Raw genomic sequence first — 25,644 nt, 5'->3', positions numbered from 1 at the left:
GTCCTCATCAACATGGGGACAGGGTGCTCTGGGGTGGGGGGGCCCGCAGTGCGCCCCCCTGCCCCAGAGCACCCAACCCCCCCATGTTGAGGGCACGCGGCCTGGCACGGCTCAGGAGGGGGGGGGCGCTCGCTCGTCCCCACTCCCTTCCTGGCCGGCCGGGTAGCGTGCTTTGGATACGGGTCTGGTATGGATTGTAGGGGGACCCCCTACGTCAATTTTTCGGCGTGGGGGGGTCTCCTTACAACCCATGCCAGACCTAAGGGCCTGGTATGCTCCTGGGGGGGGAACCCATGCCGTTTTTTTCTTTGAAAATGGGCATGGAGTTCTCCCTCAGGAATGCATGCCGCTGTCATTTTTTTTATCCCCGACGCAACTTTAAGCCGTCGCGATCCTCAAAACTCGGCGTAACGTAACTTCGCGCATGCGCAGTACGGCCGGCGCGCATGCGCAGTACGGCCGGCGCGGGAGCGCGCCTCATTTAAATGGGACTCGCCCCATTTGAATAGGAACGCCTTGCGCCGGCGGAATTTTAGTTACACAGCCTGAAATTTCTAGATAAGTGCTTTGTGGATCAGGCACTTAGGTAGAAACTTTAAGGCAGTGTAACTTAAATTGGATTTTTTAAGTTACGTCAGGTTTTTGTGGATCTGGCCCCTACTGTATGTGTGTGTGTGTGTGTATATATATATATATATATATATATATATATATATATATATATATATATATATATATATATATTTGTATTCAAAAGTAGTATAGAGACACTCACGGGTCTTGCAGAGGAGGTAGATTAAAGCAGCAGCGTTTTTTTATTGTCAACATATCAATAAAGCTCAGTCCATCTTTCACAGACCAATGAACCCAAAGCCTCACCCACTAACAACACCCTAGTGATGACCTCACTCAATGCAAGGATAAAAAGACACATACAAGGTAGAGGTAAAAAAGATCACAAATAGAGCAACTCTCGATAGTCGTTCAAAATATGCAAAATCCTAGCTTAAAGGCGAAGTCCAGTCTGAGCGTTATAGGCTGGGCTTAGTTTTGCACTCCTGTGACACGTTTTCAGCGGAGAGCGGTCTGAAGTCTGCTGTCCGCTGACATCACTGCTATCAGTCGAGGCAGCGCATCACCCTCTCTTTCTGAAGTCTGGATCCACAGCTGCCTTGACTGATGGCAGTCTCAGCGAGCCACAGCTCAGCACTCCAATAAGCGTGGTGGAGTAACTTGAAATAATAGTAAAACAACAAGTTATGTGCTTGGACAACATAGCAACAAATGAGAAGTAACCAAATACCCACAAAAGTACTTTACAAGACCAAACACCCCACATGTGCTAAAATAAACAAGTATAACAATCTGAATAGCACCCCATATAAGACAAGGACAATAGATCCAAAGAAAACAAAAACAGTGCACAAGGATAGGTATAATGTATAATGTAAATCAATACTAAAATGTGAGGACTCTGATGTGTGAATAGTTGTAGAGGACGAATGATGGTGAGAACCCCAACGCTTACACCACTAGGAAAAGAACATGCCATCCCAAACAAGAGGAGTGGGTATGGGAACCCAGTGAGGCTTCCATTAAAGAAAAAGGTCTGGACACCCATAATACCACACTGAAGAACAGACTATATAGCACATAATGCAAACACAATTAGCACATACTGTATATGTCAACAAGTTTGCTAAAGAGATCAGGTTCAGAACACATAAGTATAAAGAAGACTATCAACTGGATATCCATCCAGTCAGGAAGTATATACCCCATTAACTGTGCTTCCCATCAAAGTTCCAAAGGATCAAAAGCAAATGAGGCTTAGTTGTTCATTGAGCCTCTTGGGGGCCAGGGTTTGCAACTCATTGATCCATCAGCTTTCCCTTTGTAACAGCAGGCCATGTCGGTCAACCCCTACCCCCCCAGGTAAGGGTTTGACACGGTCAATTAGCATGCAATTTAAAGTTGGTATAGGATGATTCTGTTCCAAAAAGTGGAGTGCCACGGGTTAATTAGAAGTCCAGGAAGAAATTGCCTGTTGGCAGATCTGTGGTTGTTGAACTGATCCATAAAAGAGGTTGCCTACATAGTCTTGCCTACAGTATATAGTACAGACTGCAGGGACAGTGAAGCAAGTATATTACATATTCCGATGTACAAGAAAGTCTGTGTTTAATATACACATGTTTCTCTGGTTGCGGGTGTAGAAAGAATTGACCGGTAAGCATATAGAGGTATGTGGTTCAGTTTTGTATTGGGACTCCTCAGCGTCCACTACTCATTGTTTCTGTTGGTGGAGGTTTTTTTGAGTAGCCATGTTCAGAAAATCATTCCATCATTTTGTCAAGCTGTAGTGCAGCTCTTATTGGGTTGGAGTTGCCACTTTTAAGTTTCAGCATCTGGGCATATAGAATTCCATGGAGCAGAGCTGGATGTGTACAGTGTTTATGAAGCCAAGTGTTTCTATTAGTTGGCTTGCAGTATAACCAAGTCCCCAAGATTGTGTTGTTTTCAATTACCATTTTTTAAATGTTGAGATCCAGGAAATTGATGTCAGTATGAGAAGCTGTAGGAGTCAAAATGATTGGGGTAGACATATCATTGAGCTCTTCAGTCCTCTGTGTCAGATCTTTAGCACTTCCGCACCAAAGAAGCAATAGGTCATCTGTATTGCGAAGATAAATCAACACATGATGTGGTGCCAATCTAGGCAATAAGATGTTATGTTCATATTGGTACATGAATGCTGTACGTTGGCAAAAGAGGGTGCAAAAAAAATATTAGTACTCATTGCAGTCCAGAACACTGTAAGTAAAATATGTCATTGTAATTAAAGGCAAGGATAAAGCCCAGAAATTAAAGCAACAATGAGATAGGTGGTTTGACATGTTCCAGTTTCATAAGAGCTTTATGTGCCACCTAAATGCCTTCATGGTGTGGGATGACAGTATAGAGGATCTTCACATCTAAAGTAGGCAAAACGCAGTCAGACGAAACTGGGCCAAGTTCCTGGAGTAGGTTGATAACCATTTCCCAGTCCCTTAGAAATGAAGGTATGCATCTAACAAAAGGTTTTAGGGAGTAGTCCACAAATACTGCTCATTGTTGTAAGACCGATCCTTTGGCAGATGTAATTGGGCACCAATGGGGGTGTTGTTAAGCCTTATGAATTTTTCGGAGGGTGTATATAGCAGGACATTGTGGGTGTTCTGTAGTAAATTATGCAACTTTTTCTTTGGTTCTTCATCCCTGGGCATAGAATCGATGATGCATTTGAAGCGAAAAGTGGGGTCAGTTGATAATAAAGTGTAAGTCATGTTATCCTGAAGTTTCATTCCAGTAGTCAGGACATCCTGTATCACAATTGCGCCCCCCTTGTCGGCAGGGAGAATCATAATGGAGGAGTTAGAGGATGGGGACTTTATAGCTTCCCTCTCAGCCAAGGTGAGATTGTTTTTGGAAACCCCCTTATTGGTTGTCAATAGGGCTGCAACTAACGATTATTTTCATAATCGATTAGTTGGCCGATTATTTTTTCGATTAATTGATTAATCGGATAATAGCCTTAAAAAAAAGAAAATTGCATTTTTTTTTTTTTTGGGCCAATTTGTTGTTGGGCAGATTACAAAACACAAATTGCTGCAAAAACACATTACATGCTTGTCTGCAGCTTCTCCATTGAAGTATATTGAACCAAAAAAAAACAAAATAGCACCGTTTTGCATTAAAAAGTCCTTGCCCTTTCCAAATACGCAGCGTCTGAAAAAAATCATGGATGTGAACGTGTACCATAGGAAAACATGTAAATGAACTGTAGTGTGTTTCTGCAAAAAAAAAACAAATAGAGGTGTGACCCCCAGGCCTGAGATGTTTAGTAACATAATGGGGTTAAAAAAAATAAAAAATTTGTACAAAAAGAGCAAATAATCGCTATTGTAAGGGGTTAATTTTTTTACTGTGGGACAGTGAAAGTAATATTTACAGTAGCGATTTGCTTTTTTGTACTATAAAGAGCTAATTTTAGTTTTTTTAACCCCATTATATTACTGGCCGATTAATCGATTATGAAAATTGTAATCGATTAATTTCATAACCGATTAGTTGTCGATTAATCGATTAGTTGTTTCAGCCCTAGTTGTCAACCAATGTTTTATTTCATGGTCCACTGCCCGGTGGAACGTAATAAAGGCCAGGGGTACCTCAGAGGCCTCAGTGGTACTATGTAGCTAAAATGGAGTAGGAGACATCATTGGTGGAGAATTTTTCAATATTGTCACCAGTTTCCTTTCAAACTTATTTAAGTACATTTTTCAATCAAATTCCTTAAACTTGTTAGTGGGGACAAACGAAAGTACTTTATCCAATAGACTAATATGTTCAGTAGAAGTACGCTGATGCTGGCTAGGGTTGAAAAACACATTTTCTTTTAATCTTTAGCCCAACCTCTTCCCCGTCATGTGGTGACCCCTCCTGGTCCTGGAGGGTGGGAGGCTGGTGTGCCCTGAAGCCTGTTGTGAATGAGTAGGGTATGGCCCTAAAAAGATTGTGATCGGTTGAGGGAGGTCGAGGTGTTAGCATGTGAGGTGTTAGAATCTGAATCAATGGAGGTATTCCCAGAGTTGGCATCCACAGTTGGAATTTAGGGCCAGTTGGTTCGTCTACATCTGGGGTTGCAGTACGTCTCCCCTGAAATCAGTCCAAAAGTCCAGCCAAACACACAGTTATTAGTGTACTTCTCCTTAACATTAGTCTATTTCTCTTATTTGAACGTTACAATCATGCGATAATAAGTATTGATGTTATCCTCCAGTTTCCTGAGTCAGTCAGTATCAGTGGCAATGGTAAGTATAGGCGTATGTACAAGCTCCTCCATAGCCAGGTCAGAGTGTAGAGAGGTAAGTTTTCAATAAAGTCCACTGTTAGCAGAATCAGGCCAAAACTACATTTGTTTAAAACCACACACCGCTTTGAACAGAATTCTGTTTCTGTTGGTAGTTGCCAATGGTAGAACTTTTCTTAATCCTCAATCCTCTAGGAATTCGTTTTTGACAGTGGTATTCACCGAGATATTAGCCGTGCAGCAATAACTCTGTTTCACGCTTCTTCCTTCGAGACAAAATGCTGTACAAGTCTGCAGGTTTAAAAGATCTGGTGGTCTGTGTAGGACCAGGAGCAAACAGAATCCGACTAACATCGGCTTCTGAAAAGGAAAGTTCCTTTGGGGTATCGATGAATCTGCCAGAAGTTGTGGCGTCATCAGCCATATCTCAGAGAGGTTACAGGTGAAAGGAGACACAGGCAATATTGTACAAATTTTTGGTAATTAATAAAATGATCAAAAGTGCATGTGGCAAGTGTCCATTAACCACTTCCCTCATGCATGATATTATATGAGGTCCTGGACTTTGAGTGGAGACATCTGGATGATGCCTGCAGCTACAGACATCATCCAGATGCGTTTCAGCTGGCTATTCCCTTTAGCCGCTAGGTTGCTTTCACAGACAGTGGAAGGGGGCGTCCCCCCCTCTCCTGCCGCCCCCATCTGTGCATCTCCAAGCTCTTCTGTGCGCAGCGGCGCCAGGTTACCACAGAACTGGCCAAGGACCTGATGGTCCCCAGTCAACTCTATAACCCTGGGAGGCTGGATACGACGTCATGACATCACTTCCGCTTCTGGCAGATACAAACACTGCCAATTATTTTTCCTAGAAAGCAGAGATTGCTTTTGATCTCATGCTTTCCAGGATAGAGGAGATATCTGGGGGCTTCATATTGGTCTCCAAAAAGAGGACCTGTCATGCCTTATTTCTATCACAAGGTATGTTTACATTTCTTGTGATAGGAATAAAAGTGATCAAAAAAATAAATTAATGGGACAGTGTTAAATAAAAAAATACAATTTAAAGCATCTCCATCCCCTAGAGCTCACATGCAGAAGCGAGCCGCAGACGTAGGTTGTGCCCGCGTATGTAAACAGTGTTCGCATCACACGTGAGGTATCGCCACAAACATTATAGGGAGAGCAATAATTCTAGCCCTAGACCTCCTCTGTAACTGGTAACCTGTAAAAATGTTTAAAGCGTCGTCTATGGAGATTTGTAAGTACCATAGTTTGGTGCCATTCCACGAGCATACACAGTTTTAACCACTTCCTTACTGGGCACTTAAACCCCCCTCCTGCCTAGACTCATTTTCAGTTTTCAGCGCTGACACACTTTAAATGACAACGCTGTACCCAAATGAAATTTTTATAATTTTTTTCACACAAATAGAGAGCTTTCTTTTGGTGGTATTTAATCACCGCTGGGATTTTTACTTTTTGTTAAACAAAAAAAAAAAATATCATGTTTCATAGTTTGTTTTAAAATGTTGCAAACAGGTAATTTTTCTTCTTCATTGATATGCGCTGATGAGGCGGCACTGATGGGGACAGATAAGGCGGCACTGATGGGCACAGATAAGATGGCACTGATGGGTGGCACTGAATGGTGTTACTGATAGATGGCACTGATAGGTGGCAGGGATAGGTGGCACTGATGCACACTGGTAGGTGACACTGATGGGCACTGGTAGGTGACACTGGTGGGTGGCACTGGTAGGTGACACTGATGGGTGGCACTGGCAGGTGACACTGATTGGTGACACTAATGGGTGGCACTGTGGGCACTGATGGGTGGCACTGTGGGCACTGGTAGGTGGCTCTGGTAGGCGGCACTGCTGTGTACTGTTAGGTGGCACAGGTGGCAAAGATGAGCAGGCAGCTGCTTTCCTTGATTGGGACCGATGTCCATATGACAGCCACCAGTGATTGGCTTTTTTTTTCAGCTCCTCAAGCTTTTTTGCATTTTGCAGATTTGCACTACAGTCCACTTAACATGGTTTCCTATGGAACACGTTCTGTAGTGCAAATCTGCAAAATGCAAAAAGCACTAAAAATGTATAGGTGTGCATCCAGCCTCAGGCTCCTTTCACACAGGCTTGTCCGTTTAACAGACTCCACTTGCTCAGCGGTGGATTGATTAGCTGATTTCAGCTGAGCAGGTGGAAGACATGTCTCTCGCCGTTCACTGTGCTGAGACGGACCTGTCAGAGTCGGATGAAAATGGACCGCCTGTCTGTTTTTATCCGATCCGCCAGACAGGGGGAAAATAGGGTCACCATCCATCTGAGTTTGGTGGACAGGATCAGACCAGATAGCAGTGGATGTTAGCAGACATGTCACCGCTGACATCCGTTGCCCCAGGCGGACCTGATCAGAAAGCCTGTGTGGGGCTATTTCTAATTGAGTATATCTTTACCATACTGAACATAGATGTTGCAGCAGCAAAAGGCAAGTACGCACTGACCTGCCACAAATTGTTGCCTTAAGCCCTGTACACACGATGGACCGTTTTCATCGGTTAACCGATGAAGCTGACTGATGGTCAATCGTGTCTACACACCATCGGTTAAAAAAGCGATCGTTTCAGAACGCGGTGACATAAAACACAACGACGTGCTGAAAAAATGAAGTTCAATGCTTCCAAGCATGCGTCGACTTGATTCTGAGCATGCGTGGATTTTTAACCGATGCAAACGGTCGTTTTTTTTCTATTGGTTAGGTATCCATCGGTTAAATTTAAAACAAGATTGCTTTTTTTTTAACCTATGGATACATAACCGATGGGGCCAACACACGATCGGTTTGGTCCAATGAAAATGGTCCATCAGACCGTTCTCATCGGTTTGACTGATCGTGTATACGCAGCATTAGAAAGTGAATAGGTGAAGTGAGATATAATTTTTTATTTTATTTAAGGGTTTATAATGTGTGTACAGTTCACTTTGTTTTAGTGTTCCGATCTAATTTTGTTGTCTTTTCTTTCTCTAGGCGCTTATGGAGTGGTACTTAAATGTCGACACAAGGTAAGAAATATTGATTACAGGCAATTTGTCTGCTATATTGCAAGTACACTGCTTGGTAACTAGGGATGCATTGACCATGCATCTACCAGGATTGTAATGGTTATTGTTAATACAGGAAAAAAAATTGCAGTCATACTCATTTTTGTTGGCCCTGCACCCTCTTTTTTTTCTCTCTTTTGCTTTTTCTCTTTCCTCCCTCCCTTTTCTTCACTTTCTCCCCCTCTACTCTTTCCAAAACCGCTCCACATCCCCTATAACTAAACATTACATTTTATCCTCTGCCCATTAATTTCAAAAACCACTGCTGAAAATCTATATGTAGAGTTATTGCTTTGCTAAGTTATTCAATGTTTACCTTCCACATTATATCTAGTATTATATGTTTTACAAAGAATATTCTTAACCTGTTTTAACTTGACATGAACATTTAGCTCTCATAAGAGAGTTACATTTACTAAAATGTAAAATGTAAACTCTTCTTGTAGTTGGGCAAACATTTTTGACAGTACTAAAGGAAGGATACCAAAGTACAAAATTGTATCAATTTTACAAATATTCAAACAAGTGCTTTGTTAAAGAGAGAGAATAACAACAGTATTAACATTACATAGTTAGGTTGAAAAAAGACACACGTCCATCTAGTTCAGTCAAAAAAATAAAATAAAAAAAAACATACAATCCCATATACACAATCCTATACCCACAGTTGATCCAGAGGAAGGCGATAAACCCTAGCAAAGCATGATCCAATTTGCTACAGCAGGGGAAATAATCCTTCCTGATCCCCCAAGAGGCAATCAGATTTTCCCTCGATCAACTTTACCTAAAAATCTTAGTATCCAGTTATCTTATGTACATTTAGGAAACAATCCAGGCCTTTCTTAAAGCAATCTACTGAGCTGGCCAGAACCACCTCTGGAGGGAGTCTGTTCGACATTTTCACAGCTCTTACTGTGAAGAAACCTTTACGTATTTGGAGATTAAATCTTTTTTCCTCTAGATGTTAAGAGTGCCCCCTTGTCCTCTGTGATGACCTTAAAGTGAATAACGCAACACCAAGTTCACTATATGGACCCCTTATGTTTTTGTACATGTTGATCATATCCCCCCTAATCTACTCTTCTCAAGAGAGAATAAATTCAGTTCCTCTAATCTTTACTCATAACTGAGCTCCTCCATGCCTCTTATCAGTTTGGTTGCCCTTCTCTGCACTTTCTCCAGTTCCCTGATATCCTTTTTGAAAACTGGTGTCCAAACCTGAACTGCATATTCATTATGAGGTCTTACTAATTATTTGAACAGGGGTAAGATTACACCTCTCTCTTTGGAGTCCATACCTCTCTTAATACAATAAAGGACTTTGCTCACCTTGGAAACCACAGTTTGGCATTGCATGCTATTGTTAAAATTATGATCTTCTCCACTACGGATTCCCCCAGTTGTACTCCCCCTAGTATGTATGATGCATGCATATTCTTAGCCCCCAAGTGCATAACTTTACAGTTATCAACATTAAACCTCATTTGCCACATTCTCTAAGTTTTACATAACATATAGCAATTGGGAATCATCAAGGCAAAGGGTGTCCCCTATTGGGGGCCAAATGATGCCATGGTATCACTATGCAACAATATTAAATTCTCCTAAATTTTGTTCTTCCCCTCCATATGGGGTGGGAAACCCAAGATAGTCGTCTTGCGACCGCGAAACTCCAACGAACAAGCAGGAGGATCAAGTAATCAAGAAATAAAAAAAAAAAGGTAGAAATATAGCGGAAATGAGCACCCCCATCCACCCCGATAGGCTTCAGGGTTTGTTTAGGTGGTAGCGTCTGTCAGGTATTTAATCCCGGGATCCCATGTTTTGTCGAACATGGGCATCTTTTACTGCAAAGTTGCAGAGAGACGTTCATTGATCATTGTCCAAGACAGTTTAGCTTTTAACAGGTCAAATTGTATCTTAGGGGATCTCCATGATCTAGCTATACTGATTCTTGCCGCCACAAAAATAAATGCTGTCATGCATTGTGTAGGCCTCAAGGCTCCCTCCACTGGATGACCGAGTAGCGCCTGTTGCAGAGACTTGTTTAGATTGTAAATTTAATTATTGGTATGGATTTAAAATCTCTGGACTTTTGGACACTTCCACTAAGTGTGAAAAGCTCCACCTTCCTGACCACAACCTCTGAAACAGTGGAGGGAAGCACCTAGGATGCACAAGACCACCTACAGTGCTGTATATGTATCTGTTTTAAAGCCACATTTTATATAATTTTAAATATGTTCTAGCACCTAATGATGTAACTCCCACCTTGACTTTCACTTCCCATGTTTAATATTCCGTCAAGTTAAAATTAAGTATACTAAGCGTAAATTATGTAAAATTCAGTTGCAAACCTTTTGCTTTGTGTAGCATGGACAAAACAAAGATTTGCTTTATCAATGTTGACAATTATTTACATCATGGTGAATCCATTGAGATTGTGTGTCACCATTAGTTGATGGTAACCAATTATTACGATTGGCATATCTTGCTAATGGGGACCCTGAAACTTAATAGAAAGCAGCATGTATTTCATGTCGCGTACACAGGATCGGAAATTCCGACAAGAAAACCGTGGATTTTTTTCAGACAGAATGTTGGCTCAAACTTGTGTTGCATACACACGGTCTCACAAAATTCTGACCCTGAAGAACGCGGTGATGTACAACACTACAACGAGCCGAGAAACATTAAGTTTCAATAATTCCAAGCATGTGTTTTTTTGCGCATCAAAATTGCATACAGACGATCAGAATTTCCGACAAAAACTTTTACTGTCGGAAAAAATGAGAACCAGGTCTCAAATTTTTGCTTTCGGAAATTCCAACAGAAAAAGTCCGATGCAGCCTACACGCGGTTGGAATTTCTGACCAAAAGCTCACATCAAACTTTTCTTGTCGGAATTTGCGATTGTGTGTAAGTGGCATAAAAGATCATTTTTAGTTGGATATGGACAAAGATTATTTAAATATTTCATAGGTGTTTACTTCTTGGAGAGTTCATCGAGTGCGTGACTATTAGTTGGGAAATTGATAATTATAATGGGCATTTAATGCCAATGGGGACCTTGAAATGTAGGTAGCATGTATTTCAGCTTGGCAGCAACAAAGCAATTATTGGTTGGTGTTGGCACAAGTAGTGACCTGTCCTGAGCATTGCTGGTATATATGACAGGTGGCCTTTCAACTGCATTTGTAACCGTGGAGAATTATAACGTTTTTTTATCACACCAGCCAATGCAAATGTAACCTTTTCAAAGTGAAGCCCAGTTGTCTGTGTAGTGGAGAGATCAGTCAGATCTCACCAGCACTATGTGAAAGGCACACAGTAATGCAATCTGAGCCTTTTATACAGTTTTATGTTTATCTTTAAGGGCACAATAATTTGAAAGGAAAGTACCAGAGTCTCTAATTGTACCAACTTTGCTATGTAGACAGGATTTCAGGCTCCCAGGTTTAATCATCTTCTTTCTTTTCATTAAATTGTTATATATAATGGGCGGCTGCAGGCAACAAGGTTAAAATGGACCTATCATTGGAATTTACTTTGCACATGAATACGTTGGGCGCCATACAGTATCAGCATTACCAAATCACATTGTTAGTTTGAGAGAGAAAGGTACGTTTTTTACTGTGAAGATCCAAAAAAAGGAAAATTGTAGAGGAGATTTTTTTACCAAAATGGCAGCAAATCTATAAAAGACAAATAACAATGGCTGTGTAATAGAAAAAAAAACACACACTTAAACAGTAATAATGCAGCTCTGTACTCATAAGACATCATGAGAAGTAGGGGGGGGGTCAAGAACTTCACATGAGAACCACTGCAGAACAACTAAATTGGTAACATCATGCTAGCTTGCTACCCACAGTTCTTGTTTTATAAGCTGCTTCTGCTGTAAACAATTTGCGCTTCTAGGGTGCAAACACACTTTTTTGAAGCCTTCCGCCTTTCCATTGAAACATTCCTTAAAGTTTTTTCATGCTGTGGGTGTTTTATTGAAAAAAAAAATTCGCTTTTTTTTAGATTTTCAATACTAAGAACTTTCTTACGTAGAACACATTTCAGGTGCGCTTCTCCATTTCAGTACGCTTTGGTAAAACCAAAGCTGTTGTGTGGTCTTTTAGTTGTAGATATTTCCAGCTAGAGCCAGGTCTCTTCACCTGTACCCTAAAAATACAAAAAATAATTCAGTTCTCTGTTATATGCTGATGTTATATGGGAGGAAAACGGCCACTCATTCATTCTGCATTTTATATGATCCCTTGCAGTCTGTTTTTTAAGAAGGCCTTATAGACTAACCAAAAGTCAGTGTAATACCACGTACACACGATCGGTTCATCCAATGAAAACGGACCGATGGATTTTTTCATCAGATATCCAATGAAGCTGACTTTCATCAGTCTTGCCTACACACCATCGGTTAAAAATCTGATCGTGTCAGAACGCGGTGACGTAAAACACTACGACGTGCTGAGAAAAATTCAGTTCACTGCTTCCGAGCATGGGTCGACTTGATTCTGAGCATGCGTGGATTTTTCACTGATGGACTTGCCCACAGACGATCGTTTTTTTATCGCTTTTTTAACCATCAGATAATTTTAAAACAGGTTCTAAGTTTTTTCACCAATGGGAAAAAAAACGATGGGGCCCACACATGATCGGTGTACTGCTACAGGGCCGCAGTTGTGTGCAGGATCACGTATATATACATGATCCTGCACTTCTGCCTGCTGGCAGGGGGGGGGGGGACCCGCTCGCCGCCAGCGGGCTGCTTCTGCTGTTATTTTTTATGGCAGAAGCCAATCTGTGGGTGCCAGGCACTCGCTATCCACTGGCACCAGCCGATTGCTGGGCAGAGACTCAGAATGGAGCTCTGCCTATGTAAACAAGGCAGAGCTTTGTTCTAACAGGGGGTATGGGGTGAATTTTGTGTTCCTGCAAAGCAGGAACTAAAATCTGTGCCCTAGTGAAAAAAGGCACACATAGTGAACACAAACACTGACAAGGCACACAATTAACCCTTTGATCGCCCTAGATGTTTAACCCCTTTCCAGCCAGTGTCATTAGTAAAGTAACAGTGCATATTTTTAGCACTGATCCCTGTATTAGTGTCACTGGTTCCCACAAAGTGTCAAACGTGTCAGTGTCTGATTGTCCACCACAATATCACTGATTACGAGTATGACAAAAAAAATTCCAGTATATATTCCATAGTTTGTAGACACTATAACGTTTGCGGTAACCAAACAATATACACTTATTGGGAATTTTTTTGACCAAAAACCAGTAGAAGAATATATTGGCCTAAATTTATGAAGAAATTTGATTATTTTTATTTTTTATTGGATATGTTTTAGAGCAGAAAGTAATATATATATATATATATATATATATATATATATATATATATATATATATATATATATATATATATATATATAGTGTATATATTTTTCAAAATTGTCAGTCTTTTTTTGTTTATAACGCAAAAAAAAAAAAAACAGTGATGATCAAATATCACCAAAAGAAAGCTCTATTTGTGAGGTAAAAAATTCCATACATTTTATTTGGGTACAGCGTTGCATGACCTTGCAATTATCAGTTAAAGTAACACAGTGCCGTATGGCAAAAAGTGGCCTGGTCACAATACCAAGGCCAGCACCTGGCGCCTTCAATGGGTGATTGGCTGCACAGTGCTACATGACCGTTAGCCCCTCCTACCAGAACTCAGTTCCACCACCTCTGGCTCAGACCTTTTGGTGCCTGCTCACCACAATCACTTGTAAACACAGAAGTCTGGTTTCTGTGTTTACAAGTGACAGCTCTGCACTCCGTATATACTACAATCCTGGTATTTAATGCCCCTTTAAGACTCTCCTACTGTTTTTGTGAAATTTTACTGAACACACCCACTATTTGATGTGATTTGGAGGGTGTGTGTAGGGGGAGGGGTTTTGTGGGGCCATGGTTAAGTTCCAGCGCCTATTGTTTGAGGAAAAAAAGCCATGATTACAGCAAATAATGTGACAGTGAAATCAGACATGAAATTAGTATTTTCGCACAACTTGTTTTTTGTTGTGACTGCAGAGAAAGTACCACAGTTCAAGGTGTCCTATATACACTGTACAGCAAATGTGAGCTGTGGATATTTTTATTATTACTCCAAGCTGTTTTTTTTTTTTTTTCTTCATATGGCTCCATAACGCAAGTTTACCACTTCTAAATATAATAAGGAAAATTGATCCCTATCTAATAAAACGTTGCTTTAAAAGATAATAGCAGCTGATTGCAGGGTATCTGGAGTGAGAAAATACTGTAAGTCTATTCACAAAGTTATACCAAGAAGGCGCTTGTGAATGGTACAATTATGTATGTGATTATTTTAATGTGAATTTAAGGGTCTGCTTGAGCTTATAATAATGGAGCTTATGATCTGCTGAAAGTAAAGCTAGCATATATAGGAGGTAATTTCATATAATTTTTGATCATCATATACTGAACTAATAAGTAAGTGCCTGACTGCTACTGTACATTAGAATTATATTAGAAAGGATTCCAAAAACTACATAAAGCATCTAAGCTACAGGTTTGTCTGGCAATCAGATATCATTTTACACTCTTCTGACCACAGTGTAGTGTTAAATGTCTAATGAAACATAATTGCTTTCTGTACAGTGCTAACATATAGAGACATACCTGCTTTCATGGACCGTATATACATGATCTTTTGTGAAAAAATCTTAAAAAATTTCTGTTACCTGTAAAAGAAGGCAGTGAATGCTCAACTTTCCTGTGCCACCGAAGACCAATAGGTTCATTAGAATTAATCCCCAAAAGTCTTCTGGGGAACCGACATTTCAGGCGTTTCGATCTCCTGGGTCCACCAAAGCTCTCACTGCCTCTTCCTTCTGAGCTCATGTTACTACTCTATCCTGTAGGTCATGCATGTCCAAAGTCTGGCCCGGTGGCTAGTTGCGGCCCGCGGCCCGATTTTATACAGCCCCCACTTGCAATTTGCTGTTATCACTTTTGTGGCCCCCCAAGCTCCGCACATGGTAAGGATGAGCTTGGTTTAAAAAAAATAATATATATATATATATATATATATATATATATATATATATATATATATAGTGACAGGAAGTCAGGTAAATCTGGTGGTGTTGTCACAGACGAGAGATACATTTCTGCCTTGTTTAGAAAATTCACCAATTACTATCAGGTGTCGGCTGCAGAGGTAGCCAGAAAGGTTTAAGGACGTTGGATAGCTTCAGCTGATAACTCTAATTGTGGACCCACTGGGCACGGACAGCCAGGGTTACACCAAAACGTGCCAATATTTCCTCTCTTACTTCTTCAGCTCACTGCTCTTCTTAACTCAACAAGCCTCAGGATGCAGCATTCAGTAGTAATCCTCTGGACAACTTATAGAGGCATTAATTTTTCCATTCTGAACAGCTAAAGCTATCCAACGTCCTTAAACCTTTCTGGCTACCTCTGCAGCCGACACCTGATAGTAATTGGTGAATTTTCTAAACAAGGCAGAAATGTATCTCCTGTCTGTGACAACACCCCCAGATTTACCTGACTTCCTGTCACAATATATATATATATATATATATATATATATTCTCTAATCCTTGAGCGCCTCTCACTGATAAGCTGGGCATATTGCTGGGGCGTGTTCCAAAGTTCATTGGGAAGCTGACAACGTACATCATCAATAACAGACACTAAGTCATTTCCCGGTCCACAGCTGCAGAGCTCTCAGTGTCTCAGTGCCTGTGATTGGCCGCCCGAGGTCATCATTGCAGTGAGAGGCACTCAAGGATTTCTCAGGGGATAAGATAAGTTTACTACTGTAACGGATTTAAAGTGAATATTTATATACATATAAGAATTAAAAAAAAAATGCTTATGCTTGCCCTGATCGGAGCTTGGGTGCCACAGAAAAGATAAGGGCAAAGTGGGGGCCAGAGAGAATCTAAAATCTAAAAAAAAAAAAAAATAGCTCATGCTTGCCCTGAGTGGAGCTTGGGGGCCACAGAAGAGATAAAGGTCAGATTTCTCAGGGGATAAAGAAGAGAAAATATATATTTTTTACAACCTGAGCTCATCCTTACCCTGAGCAGAGCTCTGGGATTTGTTGGGGGCCAAAGAGGAGATATACAGTGCCTTGCGAAACTATTCGGCCCCTTGAACTTTGCGACCTTTTGCCACATTTCGGGCTTCAAACATAAAGATATAAAACTGTAATTTTTTTTTTGAAGAATCAACAAGTGGGACACAATCATGAAGTGGACCGAAATTTATTGGATATTTAAAACTTTTTTAACAAATAAAAAACTGAAAAATTGGGCGTGCAAAATTATTTAGCCCCCTTAAGTTAATACTTTGTAGTGCCACCTTTTGCTGCGATTACAGCTGCAAGTCGCTTGGGGTACGTCTCTATCAGTTTTGCACATCGAGAGACTGAAATTTTTGCCCATTCCTCCTTGCAAAATCACTCGAGCTCAGTGAGGTTGGATGGAGAGCGTTTGTGAACAGCAGTTTTCAGTTCTTTCCACAGATTCTCGATTGGATTCAGGTTCTGGACTTTGACTTGGCCATTCTAACACCTGGATATGTTTATTTGTGAACCATTCCATTGTAGATTTTGCTTTATGTTTTGGATCATTGTCTTGTTGGAAGACAAATCTCCATCCCTGTCTCAGGTCTTTTGCAGACTCCATCAGGTTTTCTTCCAGAATGGTCCTGTATTTGGCTCCATCCATCTTCCCATCAATTTTAACCATCTTCCCTGTCCTTGCTGAAGAAAAGCAGCCCCAAACCATGACGCTGCCACCTCCATGTTTGACAGTGGGGATGGTGTGTTCAGGGTGATGAGCTGTGTTGCTTTTACGCCAAACATAACGTTTTGCATTGTTGCCAAAAAGTTCGATTTTGGTTTCATCTGACCAGAGCACTTTCTTCCACATGTTTGGTGTGTCTCCCAGGTGGCTTGTGGCAAACTTTGACAACACTTTTTATGGATATCTTTAAGAAATGGCTTTCTTCTTGACACTCTTCCATAAAGGCCAGATTTGTGCCGTATACAACTGATTGTTGTCCTATGGACAGAGTCTCCCACCTCAGCTGTAGATCTCTGCAGTTCATCCAGAGTGATCATGGGCCTCTTGGCTGCATCTCTGATCAGTCTTCTCCTTGTATGAGCTGAAAGTTTAGAGGGACGGCCGGGTCTTCGTAGATTTGCAGTGGTCTGATACTCCTTCCATTTCAATATTATCGCTTGCACAGTGCTCCTTGGGATGTTTAAAGCTTGGGAAATCTTTTTGTATCCAAATCCGGCTTTAAACTTCTCCACAACAGTATCTCTGGCCTGCCTGGTGTGTTCCTTGTTCTTCATGATGCTCTCTGCACTTTAAACGGACCTCTGAGACTATCACAGTGCAGGTGCATTTATACGGAGACTTGATTACACACAGGTGGATTCTATTTATCATAATTAGTCATTTAAGTCAACATTGGATCATTCAGAGATCCTCACTGAACTTCTGGAGAGAGTTTGCTGCACTGAAAGTAAAGGGGCTGAATAATTTTGCACGCCCAATTTTTCAGTTTTTTATTTGTTAATTTCGTTCCACTTCATGATTGTGTCCCACTTGTTGTTGATTCTTCAAAAAAAAATTACAGTTTTATATCTTTATGTTTGAAGCCTGAGGCAAAAGGTCGCAAAGTTAAAGGGGGCCAAATACTTTCGCAAGACACTGTATATATTCACCACACACAGCCACAAAGGTAGTAGAATTCTTTTTGGGCAGTGTATTAGTGCTCGGACAAACACACTTATGCTGCGTACACACGATTGGAAATTCTGACAAGAAAAGTCAGATGTGAGCTTTTGGACGGAAATTCCGTCCGTGTATGCTTTTGCTGTCGGAATTTCCGCCAACAAAAGATTGAGAGCAGGTTCCCTATTTGGGAAAATCCGCTTGTCTGTATGCAATTCCAACTTGCAAAAAAACACGCATAATCAGAATCAAGCAGAAGAGCCGAACAGCCTATTGAACTTCATTGATCTCGGCTCGTCGTACGTCTTGTACGTCATTGCGTTCTTGATGGTCGGAATTCCCAACAAGATTTGTGTGACCGTGCGTATGCAACACAAGTTTGAGCCAACATTCCGTTAGAAAAAAGCCATGGTTTTGTCGGAATTTCCGATTGTGTGTACGCAGCATTACACCAAATTTGTAATGGTTCAAAGAATGTCAGGCAAAATGGTGGTCCCTCACGCACGTTCACTTCATCGAATCTGGACCTCTTTCAAAAAAGTTTGGACACCCCTGCTGTAGGTGAACTTTAGAAGGAAGAACCAGTGAAGCCTCGTACACACGACCGAGTTTCTCGGCAAAAACCAGCAAGAAACTTGCTGGGAGATATTTTTTTGCCGAGGAAATCGGTCGTGTGTACATTTTCGTCGAGGAAACTGTCGAGAAACTCGACGAGCCAAAAAGAGAGCATGTTCTCTATTTCCTTGACGGGAATGGAGAAAATTGGCTTGTCGAGTTCCTCGACAGCCTAACAAGGAACTCGACGAGCAAAACGATGTGTTTCGCCCGTCGAGTTCCTCGGTCGCGTGTACGAGGCCTGAGAGCTGTGGGGAACCCATGAGATCAACATTCCTGGAAGAGATTTAGTTACCAACATAATTTAGGGATGAGTTCTAGTGATGAGCATGGTGTCCAATAGCGTGGTCCTTTGACAAGAAGAGTAGTCATTGCCTTCTTCTGCTGGTAAGAGCACTTAAAAAGGTTACAGCTTTTTCCACATAACCACAAATCATATTCTGATATTTAGGGCAGGTCTGATACTAATTGATGGTTGAGGATAGGTAACTATCATCTCCAAGCCAGAACATCAATATATGTGGCCCTGCGTGTTCTGAGTAGTTTTTCTTGTAGCATCGACAGATAGCAATTATACATCTGAGAGTTCAGTTTATGATTTAGAAGTCTTTTAGTAGTAGATGAAAGTTGCATCTAGTGGGGTAGAATCTGAACAAGATGCCTTGCAGGCTAGACTTTGCTCATGCAACTAATTACATTCTGCTGTTCACAAACAGAAATTTATAGGCACGGGCTGGTATTAGATAACTGTAAAAGAAACCTGTTAAGATAGAAATACAGCTGCCATTGCCAGGATTTTCTTGAAGATTCAATCTTCTGACCTGCATAGGTAAATTGTGTGGGAGGTCTGTAGTTATTGACCATAGAAACTCTCATATAAGGGATATAGTAAAGTCCAAAAAATTTATGTTGTTATTGGCCTATACGTATTATTGGGGTAACTCACAAAGTCTTTTTTTCTTGTGCTGGATCTTTAAAACATAAAATCTGAAATAAAAAATATAGCTTGAAGGAAAAGACATAAGATGACAATTGCTCAACCCAGCTGATTTGGAACAGAACAAGTATGATCTCTATGGGTCCTTTTAGAATGCCATTTTCCACTGTCATGGGGGTACTGATGTCTTTTAAACTTATTTAGTAAGTGTTATAACTACTGGAGCCTGACATAATAAGTGAAGTTTCAGTCAATATACCCAAAACTTCCATCTTTCTTTGAGGACCTTAGGTCTGTCCGGAAATTTAACACATTTTACATACTGTATGTATTGTTTTTATTACTCTGTTGTCAGGGCTTTGCACAAAAATCTACTAGCAAATGTAGCGCTACCCCCAGAGGAGCCGCTGATTGATTTGGGATCGGCGTATTAAGTTACCCTGCAGTGTGTCTAGGGGTGATAGCAGTGAGCCAAAACAGTGAGCGAATGTCCAGTCATCAAATGGATTTTCTTAAATGCTTTATTCCAAGGCCCAACGCGGCCAACATCAACATGGGGTAGGATAGGAAAGGTTGATGAAGCATAAGAAGAACAAAGGTATCAGGCCTTAGATATGAAGAGAGCAATCCTGCTCTCAGTAACAGTAAAATCAGTTCGTCGCCACTCTAGCCAGAGTGGGTGAAGTGCCCCCGGACAGACCTCTGCCACAAGCCTGGCAGCCAAAGTGTCACTTGTAGATCGCTGGGAGGAAACAGGCCTCTGCCACAGGCTTAGAAATTTAATGAGCGATGGTTGGATTGAGCGAATCCTCCCAGTAAATTCAGTTAGAGTTACCGGTAGACAGTTGCACTGTACCTGTCAGTAACTCGGTAACCAGACTCCCGATGGTTCGTTCAGAACTCCTGGATAACCTCTCTCTGGGTTCTCCCTGAGCCGATCCCCCACTGCGCAGCCTTCAGCCTAGGATCTTCCTAGTAAAGTTCAGGACCCAGCAAGTCGCTGGGGCCCCTTTCAACATCAGGATGGAGCTCCGCATGGTGCGCAACTCTGGCCAGGTAGGCCATGGTGGCGGGGTCCATGGATGCGCGCACCCCGAAGGTGGATGCCGCACCTGAAACTCGGACCCCGTGAAGAAAGAATAGAATCAATGGCGTCTGCCACAGATATACCCTTCCCCAGCATGCCCAGTGAGGGAAAACTCCTCTAATTGGCTGCTGGGGAAAAGTGGCTCTGCCAGAAACTCTCTAGCACCAACTGTGGCCCAGGTGTGGGATCGCACCCCTGGAACGCAGACTGACCCATAGGATAGTTCCGGAATGACAGCAGCCCAAATTTAACAAATCGTGAATGGGAGCAAAATGTAACTCTCCCATTCCCCACTAACTTTAGTGTAGTGCCATACTGAAAGTAAGGGGGCGCTACATAAACAATATACACTATATTACCAAAAGTTTTGGGACATCTACCTTTACACGCACATAAACTTTAATGGCATCCCAGTCCATAGGGTTCAATATTGAGCTGGCCCACCCTTTGCAGCTATAGCAGGGTTCAACTCTTCTGGGAAGGTTGTCCACAAGGTTTAGGAGTGTGGCCTATAGGAATGTTTGACCACTCTTCTAGGAGCACATTTGTGAGGTCCAGCACTGATGTGGAAGAGAAGGCCTGGCTCGCAGTCTCCGCTCTAATTCATCCCAAAGGTGTTCTATAAGGTTGAGGTCAAGACATGCAGGCCAGTCAAGTTCCTCCACCCCAAACTCGCTTGTCTTGGAGTGGACGACTGTTCGCTACCCAGCCGGCTTTTTTTACCTTGATGTTTTTACCAGTGTAAGTGCAATTTGTATTCATTAAACATACTATTGTTATGATTTCACACTATGAGTTCCTCTTCATTATGGGTAACTGATTGGCCTGTATCTGTGACCTAAGTGATCGATCATCCTTGGAGTTGGCTGTGGTCTGCCTATCATTTATACCTTGAGGTGCTGCTGCCGAATATCTGGATAAGACCCTGGCTGGGTGATAGCCGCAGGCTTTTAGAACTTGCTTTTCGGTAAGCTTGAAATCTATGTGGTTGAGGTGCACAAGTCTGTCTTGGTGCTGTATAGGACTGCCCAGACTCACTCTCTGGTGGTTTATGGACTAATTCAAGATATATGGTGCTTCATATACACCTACCTTTCGCTTATGGACTTGTTTTGGTTTCTTTCATATATTGAAAAATGAAGTTCAATGCTTCCAAGCATGCGTCGACTTGATTCTGAGCATGCGCGGGTTTTTAACCGATGCTTTTGCGTACTAACTATCGGTTTTGACCTATCAGTTAGGCGTCCATCGGTTGAATTTTAAAGCAAGTTCTACATTTTTGGACCAAAGAATAACTGACCGATGGGGCCCACACACGGTCAGTTTGGACCTTCAGTCCGTTTTCATCGGTTTAGACTGATCGTGTGTACGCGGCCTAAGAAATACATAGGAAAAGATGCATGTTGAAAAGGGGAGTGTAGAGGAGGGCGGGGAGTCTACTGACATCACAACTCCACCCACCGAGCTCCAGACAACAGATCCACCCACAGAATCTGCAGTTTTTTTTAGTTCTTATAACAGACAGAGGGGAGACATTTGACAGGTAAGGATACATGCAGGAGGCATGTATATCCTTATAGATCAGCACTATGGCAGTAGTTTAGAAAGGATGAGAGTGGGTTTACATCCACTTTAAAATAATTGTAAAATAATTACTAAATTACTATATCTATACATCTGTAGACATTTCATTTCCCAATTAAATCTTTTTTACATTTTACATTACATTTTTTACATTCAAAGAATATTTGAAACAATTGAAAACAGTCGTAATTATGACTGCGGTATGGATCAAACTGAAAAAAATAAAAATTAAATACAGTACGTGCATTGCAAATGGGAGAAAATTCCATGAGATATGATGGACAATTCTGATCCAATCTAGGAAAAAATATATTATAACAAGATCCCAGATTACTCCCACTCACAGCAAATTTGAAACAAGCACGAATCAATAGGGTACATGCCAGGATTACCAAATAACATGACATTTTAGAGTAAAAAACTGCCTCTTTTTTTGTCATGAATTCAATAAAATGCAGATCTGAGCCAAATCAAGCATAGTCATTGGCTAGGAAGTGCACTTTGGTGTATGACATCGTTGGAGACTGTAGAAAGTTTATTTTCCGTTACAGGTCAGCTTGCTTATGTACTAAGCACATACTAGATTATTTTTAAAACAAATAAAATAGCATTTAGAAGTTACTAAACTGCTCATTCAGGGCAAACCAAGACTTGTGCTTTTATCCTCTCAGCATTTACTTATTTGCTCCTCTGCCGCTACATTCAATGCCAAGAGCCAAAGAAAATATACAGTATAAATGGGTATGAATGAGCATGTGACTTACTCCACGTGACAGCGCTGGGCCACTCAAGGCAGTCATGTTAGTTAGTTGCCCCATGTAAGCTATAGTTTGTAGACTCATATGTTATGTTTAATTTGTATTTTTTAGGAGACATTTAAGAGATAAGACTTTTCAGGGTTGCAGAATGAAACATATGGTATAATCTAGAATGCAAGTGCAATGAGATATACATTGTCTGATTTTTGTGATCATGAAATATCACAATACAGTGAACAATGTTATCAGTATAATGCATATACAAAATACAAACCCAAATCCAAAAATCTTAAGACGATGTGTAAAATCTAATTGAGAGCAGAATGCAATAATTTGCTACTCTCATAAACCCATATTATATTCACAATAGAAAATGGAAAACATCAAAAGTTTAACCACTTCCTTACCGGGCACTTAAACCCCCTTCCTGCCCAGATCAATTTTCAGCTTTCAGCGCTGACGCACTTTGAATGACAATTGAGCGGTCATACAACACTGGACCCAAATTATATTTTTATATTTTTTTCCCCACAAATATAGCATTATTTTGGTGGTATTTGATCACCTCTGCAGTTTTTATTTTTTGCACTATAAATTTTTAATAAAACCACAATTTTTTTTACTTTTTGCTAAAATAATTTTCCATAAAAAAAAAAAAAAAATCTCAGTTTAGGTCGATACCTATTTTTCTACATATTTTTGGTAAAAAAAATTGCAATAAGCGTATATTGATTGGTTTGCGCAAAAGTTATAGCGCCTACAAAATAGGGTATAGATTTATGACATTTTTATTATAATTTTTTTTACTAGTAATGGCGGCGATCTGCGATTTTTGTCAGGCCTGCAAAATTGCGGCGGACATATCAGACACTTTTGACACTATTTTGGGACCATTCACATTTATACAGCGAACAGTGCTATAAATATGTGCTGATTACTGTATAAATGTGACTGTCAGGGAAGGGGTTAACGCTAGGGGGCGATCAAGGGATTAAATGTGTTCCCTGGGAGTGATTCTTACTGTGGGGGGAGGGGACTGACTGGGGGAGGTGACCAATCTGTGACCCTATGTACAAGGGACACAGCATCAGTCTCTTCTCTCCCTGACAGGACGTGGAGCTCTGTGTTTACACACAGAGCTCCACGTCCTGCCTCTGTAACTGCCAATCGCGAGTATCAGGCGGACATCGCGGCCGCCAGGCACGCGCATCGGCACCACGTGACACGGCGGGCATAGCTTTTCCCCGCAGCGCGCCCTCAGGGGCACGGGGGGAATGTAAACAGGAAGATGTCCAGGGACGTCCACCCGGCCGTTGAGAGTCACGCTGTAGACGTCTTTTGTCTATAGCGTGACTCTCAAGTGGTTAAACTGAGAAAATGTACCATTGTAAGAAAGGAAATAAGGTAATATTGAAAATGATGACACTTCTGGGAATTGTGGAGACTAGTTTTGGGAGAGGAGTGTTGTCCCATTTTTGCCTGATATAGGATTCAAATTGCTTAGCAGTCCTGGACCTTCTTTGTCGTATTTTTTTACCAAGATGTGAAAAATATCTTCAGTTGGTGAAAGGTCTGGACTGTAGGCAGGCCAGTTGAACACCTGGACTCTTCTATTTTTTAGGTTTTATAAGATTTGCAAGGCATTGCATTCTGTTTTCATATAGATTTGAAGCCTTGTACACACGCTCGGTTTTCTCGGCAAGAACCAGCAAGAAAACTACTGGCAGAGCTTTCATGCCGAGTAAACCGAGCGTGTGTACGAGGCTTTCAGGTTTCTCGTCTAGAAATCTGGCCAGAATCTCGACGCGGAAAATCGAGATCCTGCTCTCTATTTTCTCGTCGAGATTCTTGACGGCCTGTTTCCCGACGAGAAACCCGAGAGTGTGTATACTTACCTGTCGCCGTGGAAACCCAAGCATGCTCGAAATGACTTTGACGCATGCGCGGTAGCTTCCACGGCATAGGTAGGGTGAAGCAAGATCGCGGCGACGGCATTGAATGTGACGAGCGCATGCTCGTCGTACGCAATGACGTCACCGCATTCTTGCCTTTCAAGAGAACCGCGATTCTTTTGAAATGAGTGTGTGTACACTCGGGCGGCAAGAGATTCTTGCCCGTGTGTATGATGCCTTACAGTGTCCCAGCTTTTTTTAAATTGGGGTGGTAGAACAGTAAAGACAGATGGTCCATAGGTGTGACTTAACCCTTTTGTGATGTATAAATTATTGTGACCAGTTTTCTGCCATCTTATGACAGATTAGTAGATTGTATTATTTGATCATATGCTTATAAGGTATGCTTTGTTTATATGCCAATTAAACAATTTTACAATTTCTCCTACCACGTGTCTTGTGACTCACTCAAAGTCTCAAAAACCCCTTTCTTCTTTCTGATTTAGGGATGGAGGCGCATGTTATCATTCATCTCATTTAAAGTTCCAAAACCCCTTTTGCTTTCCATATTCTTTTATCGCTGGTAATCCTTGTTTAGGGGATTGTGCCTGTATCTCACATATGTGAGTCTATAAAGTGGGAAAAGGAAAAAAAAGTGGGTGGGTGAGGGAGAGGGGGCTATTAGAGGTATTGTGAACCCCTCTAGATTACCGAGAAGTTCAAGAGGGCTCTATGAGACCAGTTTCAGCGGACAGATCCGACCGTGTGTACAGCCTAGCAGATAGGTTTCCAGCAGACAAAAGTTTTAAAGCATGCTTTAAAACTTGTCTGCTGGAAACCCGTCCGTCCGACATGTCCGCTGGTTAGTACACCTAACCAGCGGACAGTAATCTCCCGCATGCGTCGAATGGATTCGACACATGTGTGGAAGTATTTTACTTCCTGGTTTGGTGACGTGGCGGCGTCAACGTCACCGCCACGTCACCGCGCTGTCTGTCCGCGGGGATTTCGGTTTGATGGT

At 41.4% G+C, this 25,644-nt stretch overlaps 1 protein-coding gene across 3 annotated transcripts in view; it reads left to right on the top strand.

Annotated features, from left to right (window-relative positions):
• The window catches only part of CDKL5 (cyclin dependent kinase like 5), a 511,586-nt gene that overhangs the window by 214,190 nt on the left and 271,752 nt on the right, over positions 1–25,644 (top strand). For all 3 annotated transcript variants that reach the window (XM_040338214.1, XM_040338213.1, XM_040338212.1), the window contains exon 4: positions 7,880–7,914. In XM_040338214.1, coding sequence (XP_040194148.1) covers positions 7,880–7,914 — 35 coding nt within the window. The remainder of the gene's footprint in view (positions 1–7,879; positions 7,915–25,644) is intronic.

Source organism: Rana temporaria, chromosome 2 (assembly GCF_905171775.1).
Source record: "Rana temporaria chromosome 2, aRanTem1.1, whole genome shotgun sequence".
Taxonomy (NCBI): Eukaryota; Metazoa; Chordata; class Amphibia; order Anura; family Ranidae; genus Rana; species Rana temporaria.
The sequence above is the reverse complement of the archived record's forward strand: the minus strand, read 5'-3'. Positions and strand labels throughout refer to the sequence as shown.